The sequence below is a fragment of the Castanea sativa genome, chromosome 4, assembly GCF_040712315.1.
Source record: "Castanea sativa cultivar Marrone di Chiusa Pesio chromosome 4, ASM4071231v1".
In the NCBI taxonomy this organism is placed as follows: domain Eukaryota; kingdom Viridiplantae; phylum Streptophyta; class Magnoliopsida; order Fagales; family Fagaceae; genus Castanea; species Castanea sativa.
Window position 1 is genome coordinate 955,088 of NC_134016.1, and position 8,829 is coordinate 963,916.

Here is an 8,829-nt window from a genome sequence, read left to right on the forward strand (position 1 = left end):
GTGCAAGTGCTTTGACTAGAAAATCTTGATGTAAATACTTTGTGGAGCCTGGTTGCCAATACAGTCATTTTACAACAGTTTCAATTTGTTTTATCATCTATTATATTAATGCATCAGTTCATACACTTTCAACTATTTAACTCCATTCTTTTTAGTAAAATGCACATTGTAATTTTGGACAAATGGGTTGTTCAAAACGACAGAAAGGAAAATGTAACAAGCAGCAAAATTGAGCTGCTTTAGTTTCTAACTCTTACAGATGTTTTCTTAGACTCCACGGGTGCCAATTTTCTTTGTAAAACAGATACGGACTACTTAGAGTAGAGCCACTGTGACTCATTTTGCTAGTGATTTACTTGCTTTATTCATAATTTGGTTTTTGTGTAATAGCTGAGTAAAGAGATCCAAGGCTGGAGCAATCCTTTTTCTCTTATGGCCATTTCTTTAGTTCCAGAAACATGTTTCAAATTACAATAAGCATAATAAATGTAGTGACATAGAATTCACTATCGTTATTAAAAATGGCACTAGGAGAAGTGGTATTAGTTATGAACCGATGTAAAAGTGACATTAAGAGAAGTGATGTGATGCAGCCACGCGGTGAGCACACAGCGAACTATTCTTTTGCCTTTTAGTAAAGAGAAGTGACGTGAAAGTGACATTAACCCTCCATTTGTTTCGATGAAAAATTTGTGTAAAAATAGTTTTTCTTATTTTTCAGTGTTTGATAGCATAAAAAAAGATGAGTCAAAGAAAAACTATTTTTGGTCAACATAAAAAATATGGCTTATTTTTAGAGATTGTTTTCCATTAAATTTTTTTGAAAAACAACTCTATCTCACAATAAGCTAAATAAGATATTGTTTTTCAACTCATTTAAAGTTGTTATCAAACATTAGAAAATGAGATAGATTTATAAAAAATGCTTCTTAGAAAATAACTCATTTTTTAGAAACATCATTGTTGAAACAAACAGAGCGTAAGAGAAGCAACAATATTAGTTATTAAAAATGATTGATTTAAAATGGGACAAAATTTGACTACAACTCCAACTAAAAAAAAAAATTTATTACATATTTTAAAAATCTAATTATTGAATTAGTTGTTTTTTGCGTTTTTATGTTCTTAATAAGCCTATCAAATTTTGTATCAAACAAATATTATTTACTATTTGATTCATAAACTTATTTTTATGCATAATTTTGGACTATAAAAACTTGAAACTTAAACATGTGATTGATGATATATCTTTTTTTTTTTTTTTAGGATTTTTTTTTTCCAAACATTAAGAATATAAAAAAAATTATAATTTAATTGTGAATTTTTCAAAACTCATATTCAATAAAAGACATTAAGCGCGGCAGGCAAACTTTATCCTTTTGGGTCAAATTTGCTATACAAATTGATAGCATGAGAAATCAGGAAATTCAAAGTCAACAATGAATCAAAATCAGATTGTTTTGCTACGTTATCAAAATTACATTAACTCCCTTCAATCAAGCAAGGCTTAAAGCATAAAGAAAATATGTTAAACTATTTATAACAAATATAAATCAATAAATCAGTCGGAAAAAAAAAAAAAAAAAAAAAAAAAAAAAAAACTTGGCAGGTGGCGTAGTCCTAGCTGTTAATCCTAAAATGCCTGCAAGTCTGCAACTAAAACCAATGTTTTCAATTGATGACATTTGCATCCTTTCTTTGGGAATTTATGGTCAAACTTATCAAGTGATCTAACGGGTTTACAAATCCACACACTCAAATGTCTAGTACTGCAAACAATAAATAACAGCCAAAGCCATAAAAAAGTATATATTAAAAGTTCTTCTATAACTGAAAACCCATTCTGTGTATCATGCCATGGTCACTTGGATGTTATTCTTCCTCAAGATTGCAGTCAGACATCGTAAGCTAATCATTTTTAATGCTCCATGCCACAGTCACATGGCAATAAAATCAATAACAAATTTGGAAGAGAATAGAAACACGTTAGAGAAAAGCAATTCTGAACAGATTATTAACATCATAAGCCACTACAGCATTTGCACATAGTTGGATTATATATAAACTCAAGCATATATTTGCATAGACATCAATAGTTGGCACCTTAGCCTGCTCTTGAGCTTCTAACAAATTCTACACTGATCTCTAGGATAAAATTTGAAAACTTATCTAGATTCATGGCAATGTCAATACCACAGAAGTCCCAGCAGGAGAAGGAAATCTTGGTAACCCTTTAAATGAAGTTTCCTTTGTGAAGGTGCAAAGCAAGCACAAGATGACTTGAACAACCTTAATGCCTTCTTTTCTTGGTTGCTGATACCAAGTACTTGTATCTTTTCTTCTTACACTCATGGAAAACCTCAACTAAAGCTCTTATAGTTATAATAAGATATAGACTGGAGAATATTAGGCTATCCAAACCTTCCAACTTCTACTTTGTTTCTTCCCAACTCCAATGACCTCAGAGTGCATACATTCTCTTATATTCATGGTTCAAAATCTCAGGCTCTGATGCCATAGAATTGGTGAAAGAACGAGATTGACTCTCAACTTTCCTTAGGCTCCTCAATTGTTTATCCTCCATTCTATGTATAATGACACAATAACACATGGAACCAATAGTAGTGAGCATGATTGTAGCACCTAATGCTGTGGTACACACAGCAAGCCACTGGGCATTCGAGCCCACCACCACATATGTCAGAGAAATGAAGGCAGCAGAAATGAAGAGACAAGCTAGCCACATAAGCTTGTTAATCACAAACACAAGCTGCCTCTTTGCCTTCGGTTCTATTACAACCACAGATGTTTGGACGACTACAACAGCTAGGGAAATGAACAATGCCAGGCTATCAAATACAAAGAAAATTAGGAAAGAAGCTTTTTGAGCTATATGGGCCTGTCCAAGTGAAGTTCCATCTTCTTTTTCCTGAACATACTGGCCAGGTACAGTGAAAATGGCTGCAAAAGCAACAGTAGCAATGAGAACAGCAACAACAGTTGCAGAGTTTATAGCATTGTTGAGGCCACTAATATGAAGCTTCTTTAGCCTCTTTGCAATTTTCTGGACCCTTGCACCAGTTTGACGGGTCTGTTGGAGTTGTGACTGGACATCATGTTTTATATCGCTGACAGTCTGCTTAAGTTGCTTTGCTGGACTTGGAGGTTTTCCTAGGTCTTTAGAATTGGCGGCCCCTGCTTCCCTTAAAACGGAGACAAGTTCAGGAGTTCCATATCTTTCTGCAATGTCAAGGGGGGTCTCTCCAGCCTTGTTCATTGCATTGATGTTAATACCCTCAACTGATAACAAATAACGTACATTCTGCAATGGCATAAAGGAAAATTTCAATAACTTTAAAAACCCGACATTTTAAAAAATGATTTAAATAAAAGTTAAAAAAGAAGTTTAGGATGTCCAATATTTTTTTAATCTTATTAGTAACAGAATTCATTATCTGGTCAGACAGCTTGTGTTGGTCAAAATCCTAGTCACATGGTACCCCCCATGTTTTCATCTTATGCCTTTCTATTAGGATTGTGAAAGATATTTCCTCCTCACTCAATCAAGTCCTATGATCTTCTCACTAAAATTCTGCTACTGACAAGGACCTTTCCATGGTAACTCCCAAGAATCAGGTAATGTAGTGTACATGAGCATGTTTTGTACTAACCAGACAAGCAAGACAAAAAAAGAAGTTGCCTTTAATTGAAAAATCCAGGAAAAACGGATCACAACTTAAATAATATAACACCTGTCCTTGGAAGACAATGCATCATAATGTTATAAACTAAGAAAGGGAGTTATGACTTAGACAGAAGAGATATTATAAGCTATACATTACATGAATATCTAAAAGCGATGAAAGAAGAAATATGGTATTATCCAAGCCAATGTCAAAAACACATTTTATGTTGACAGTGTCAAACATACTGACCACAAATAAGTTAGAACATGGCAACATCTCATACCCAGAAACAACGCCAACTATAAATTATCAAATCATCCTCTTAAGTAACCAAAGTGAAAGAAGCAGAAGAAAGAGGACTCTCCCCCTATTGTTTTCTTTCTTCTTCTTTTTCTTCCTTTTTTAAAAAAATAAAAAAATAACAATGATGTGTAAAGAAATTTTGGTTAAAACAATGGGCATTAGGTGTCAAAATTGCAGGTTTAATTGTTTTGGTCAACGCTATAGGCTAAAGGAGACATAGACAACCCAACACATATCTCAATCAAAAAACACAATTTGTTAATTGTTCAAATTGAAGAAGTTCATATTGTTGACCAAATTTAGAGCCTCAAGACAGTGAACCAAACATTATACCCTTACTCCTGATGCCCCGGGAGTGAGCAATAGCAATAGCAATATCAATTAAATCAATTTTGAACTGGGCTTTTTAGATTGAATAAAGTCCCCAATCGCTGAAAAGCTGTTATTGCTGAACTAAACAACCAATTTTAACATCTAAGCTTGAGATTAGTCTGTTATTCAGTAACCAAGATGGTTTATTCACTCATAACAATCCACTTGACTGAAAATCCCCTTTTATAAATACAATATAGATTTGGTACTCCAAAGTCAAATAAAAAGAATTGCACTTCTTGACTTTTACAGAATTCGGTCATTCAATGTGTCTCATAGATTGGAACATTTCCCAAACTGATGGGAGTTTAATAGAAGGGAAATTGTTCTCACACACTTGTTGATTTACGCTCTAGACATACGGCATCCATAATTTCACGTGTGATGTCCACGTTTCAAACTTAAAATTGGTGATGTGTATGTATGATGTACAATGAAGAGTATGTGAGAATCAATGTGATAAACCTTAAATTACTAGCCAGAAAAAGTCAAAACTGTTGAACTCTAATATTGAATGACAACTGAAGCCTATCTTAGAATAATATATATTCTTGTTAAAAGACCTCTTAGATTTTTTTTTTTTTAAAAAGGAAAAGGAAAATATCAACTAGTTGACATAATTATTAATTTATTTAAGTAATAAGAGCATTGACATGATCTGTAAAGCATTATTCACTTCATAGATTTATATAAAATTAAAAAAGAAAACAGTTGAAAGATAAAGAAATGAGGAAGAACCTCAATGCGGCCCTTCTTCGTGGCAACATGCAATGCTGTATTTCCCTTATTGTCCTCCAATTTCAAAACTGACAGGTCAGGTTTTATCAACTCCCGCAGAATCTCCTCGTTGTGCCCTTTCACAGCCATGTGCAATGCAACCTGTCCTTTTTTATCAGTCCTAAAAACAGTGCTTGGGTCTTTCTTAAGTAGGGACTTCACAACCTCCAAGTGCCCCATCCTGGCTGCTGAATGAAGAACAGTCTTACCATTATTCTTGGCTATCTTAACAAGGTTGGAGTCTGTTTCTAAAAGAAGGTTCACTATGTCAATGTGCCCCTGAGTAGCAGCTGTGTGTAAGGCAGTTGAATTGGTTAGATCTACAGTCATGGCCAAGTTGGGCAATACATTCAAAAGTTCCTTCAACACCTCTGCAAGAATTTTTGTCATTCCCTTTGTCAGAATAAAGAGAAAAAATAAAAACATCCATGACTATAAATAAGATATTGCCATTGGTATTTCCCAAAATATACTTAGCATTTCAACCCATAAAATTAATCTACAAACATAACAACAATTATAATATGCAAGAGAAAGATATCAATTTAATTATCAAGTATTCAAGTAAACTATTTTATATTGTGAAGTCTTAATGACAGCCTGAAGCAATCAATAAAGAAAGACAGTAACACACATACACATACACATAAAATTGCACACAAGCTTGCACATGATTATCCTATGGTTTCATGCATTCCATGAAATCCTCTAAAGTGGGAGGGAAAAAAGAGATTGCTTATGCCATATTTTACGACTTCAGAAAACAGTAATGTAAGTGAGAGTTCTAAACGACTTAGCTTAAAATGAATGCACTTATGCACATATAGATTACCTAGCAAAACAGAACACACATATGGTTTACTGCTGTCTTTGCCATCCCTCCCCCCAGAAACAGAACAGAAAAAAAAAAAAAAAAAACACAGAGAGAGAGAGAGAGAGAGAGAGAGAGAGAGAGAGAGCTTACTGCATTATTAGCAATTAAGTGGCTTGATAAGAAAAAAGTTCATATCCAGAGAGAGAGAGAGAAGCCTTTTACCAAACTATATCTCTAACCTACAATAGATCAGATCCTCATCGCTTCAAAATTAGAAAGTACAATAGTGAAAAATGTACAGTTTAGAGCCTGTCCGCTCTTCATCTTGATTAAGAGTTGAGGACATATTTCCAGTACTCTTTTTCACTTAAATATATATAGTCATGACTAAGGAAAGAATCTATATTTTCATCACACTTAAAATAAGCATACAAGGAAAAATTATGAAGTTTTTTTTTTCAACAAATGATATCATTTATTTTGATCATCAAGCTTCTACAATTTTTTCTTTTCTTTTCTGTTATAACTACTTGAATCATTACAGGGTTCAAAATTCTGTTTTTGACAACTCCACCCCGGATGGAGTAGTAATCAACCTGCTATGGAAAGATAAATGGGGCAAATAACATTTTTAAGGGCATCCAAAAGCCAATCAAGCAAATAAAGAAACTGAAGAATGAAGATGGGATAATGAACAAAGACTATCTATTTTGGTGGAAAAAGTAAGTTCCCTTCCTTTTTCGATGAGGCCCAGCCATGATAAATTTGAATGACATGACATGAAGTAAATAAGAAGAGCTAGCATATTTCCTGCAAATTAGTGTGAAGAAACTTTAAAAAGCCAATTTTGTAGACACATGCATGTAAAATTTGATAACCATGTCAGTTCTACATGACTAATACCTACTGGTTGGCCTAAATGATTAAGCTATTATGAAACATCAAGATTTTTATCTAAATCAAGAGAGTTGCAATCAACAAATTACTTATAACAGTAAAAGGTAATATCTAGTGCACAAAGCTTCTACTTCCGCGGGTTTGGAAGAGGCTAATTCCCAGAACAACATATTACTTATAAAATTGTGCATAAAAAATAACAATAATGAGGATTATCTTATAACCAGACAGGCAATCAGATTATATTCTTACCAAGATGACCCTGCTTTGCTGCAACATGTAATGGATCAAAGCCGTTCCTAGCAGTGATAAATGCAGTTTGCAAGTCCAAATATTTCAACATCTCCCCCACAACCGACGCATATCCATTCTCTGCAGCAGCATAAAGGGCTGTCTCCCCCTCCTGGTTCTGCTTTGCCAACAATTCCTTTGCCTCATTAGGATCACAATTCTGAAGAAACTCTCTAACTCTACTCAAGTTCCCTGCTCTAGCAGCCAAATGAAAGGGCAAGTCACCTCTTTTCCCTGGTGAATCCTTGCCTCTCTTCCTCTCACCACCCATGAAACTCAGCTGCTTTTCCATCACTATCCGGAAGCTCTTCTGCTTCTCCATAAATCCTCTAAAACTCTTCTGTTTCTCCATAACCCCTCTAAAACTCTGCTGTTTTTCCATAACCCCTTTAAAACTCTGTTGTTTATCCATAACCCCTTTAAAACTCTGTTGTTTATCCATAACCCCTTTAAAACTCTGTTGTTTCTCCATAGTAGCTCCCTTAAAACTGCTTTGTTTCTCCACTGTAGCTCCCTTAAAGCTGCTTTGTTTCTCCATGATCACACTCAAATACTTACCTGTAAAACTCAGAGAGACCCACTTTCTTGTATCTGGGATATCATTTCTCTTTCAACAATGACTCACCAACCAAAGCTTGGGACTCTGATTCTCTGGTTCTATAGACCCATCCACAACTTTGACAGATTCATCAGACAAGCATAAAGAAAATTTTTTGAACTTAAAGATTCCAACTTTACCAGTCACACTGAAAATCACCCATTTTTTTTAGGAATCAAAACCTTTATTCTTCACAAGCTGGCACTCAAAGAAAATAGATAGCAGCCCCAATGGCAATTTGAGCTCTAAAAGATGCTTTTTTTAATGTTGAGAAGGAAAACCCAGTTGGTACTTCCAGTGAATCTGAAAAGCGAAATCCCAGAAACCGATTTCCACAAGTGATAAGAAATTGAAGAGATCAGGATTTCAAAACCTGATGTGTTTTTCCTGGGAAACCCAGAAAGTGAAAGTGAGAGAATATCAGTATTTTTACTATGTAGAGCAGCAAACACACCAAATAGCAATTAAAAAAATGTATTATGTATACGATTCTCTAGTAATTGCTGAAAGCATGCACATACTGCCACTTTCTTTTTTTTAAAGCTACTTTATCTTGGAAGTAACTGAAGATAGAGGAGGCACCACCAAAAAATAAAAATAAAGACAAAAGACAATGGTGGTTTATTTTATTTTATCTATAATTTTAATCCTTTATGGAATTTCTTTCTTAATTTAATTTAAGAAATGGTACACTTTTCTTTTCTTTTCTTTTTTTTTGAAAAAGAAATGGCACACTTTTCAACAACAAAAAAAAGGGTGTAAAGTATAATCCATCCATCTGGATTATTGTCTTTTAGAACAGAGGTCATTATCTCCTTAAACCAAACTTATAAAAATCAACCAAAGGATAAAACAAAAAAATTGAAACAAGGTAGAAACGCATACAAAACTGTTGATTATTAATAAATTTACAAGTCTAGGAAAAATAATAATGCGTTCTTTCGGTTTTTTTTTTTTAATATTCTATTTCCTTTTCTTTTTTTTTTACTTTTGATAATTGCATATATTGGTTTATTTGTCATAAGCTATGGAAAAGCTCAAAGGTGATGATAAAATTGCTCCAATCACATAAAATATTCAACTTTGTTTAC

General features: G+C 33.8%; 1 protein-coding gene across 1 annotated transcript; it reads right to left on the minus strand.

The window, feature by feature from the left end:
* Positions 1-1,986: 1,986 nt before the first annotated feature.
* LOC142631216 (ankyrin repeat-containing protein At5g02620-like) lies at positions 1,987-8,314 on the minus strand. Its single transcript, XM_075805332.1, has 3 exons — positions 7,102-8,314; positions 5,100-5,509; positions 1,987-3,322 (listed from the first exon to the last, which is right to left on the minus strand). The coding sequence occupies exons 1-3, from the start codon at positions 7,676-7,678 to the stop codon at positions 2,462-2,464; spliced, it is 1,848 nt and encodes a 615-aa protein (XP_075661447.1). The 5' UTR covers positions 7,679-8,314; the 3' UTR covers positions 1,987-2,461.
* Between the last annotated feature and the right edge of the window lie 515 nt (positions 8,315-8,829).

Coding starts and splice junctions, on each gene's coding strand:
- LOC142631216 (XM_075805332.1), bottom strand. CDS start 7,678: ATGGAGAAACAAAGCAGCTTTAAGGGAGCTACAGTGGAGAAACAAAGC. Junction 5,510..7,101: donor AGCAAAGCAGGGTCATCTTG/GTAAGAATATAA, acceptor AAATTCTTGCAG/AGGTGTTGAAGGAACTTTTG. Junction 3,323..5,099: donor CGAAGAAGGGCCGCATTGAG/GTTCTTCCTCAT, acceptor ATGCCATTGCAG/AATGTACGTTATTTGTTATC.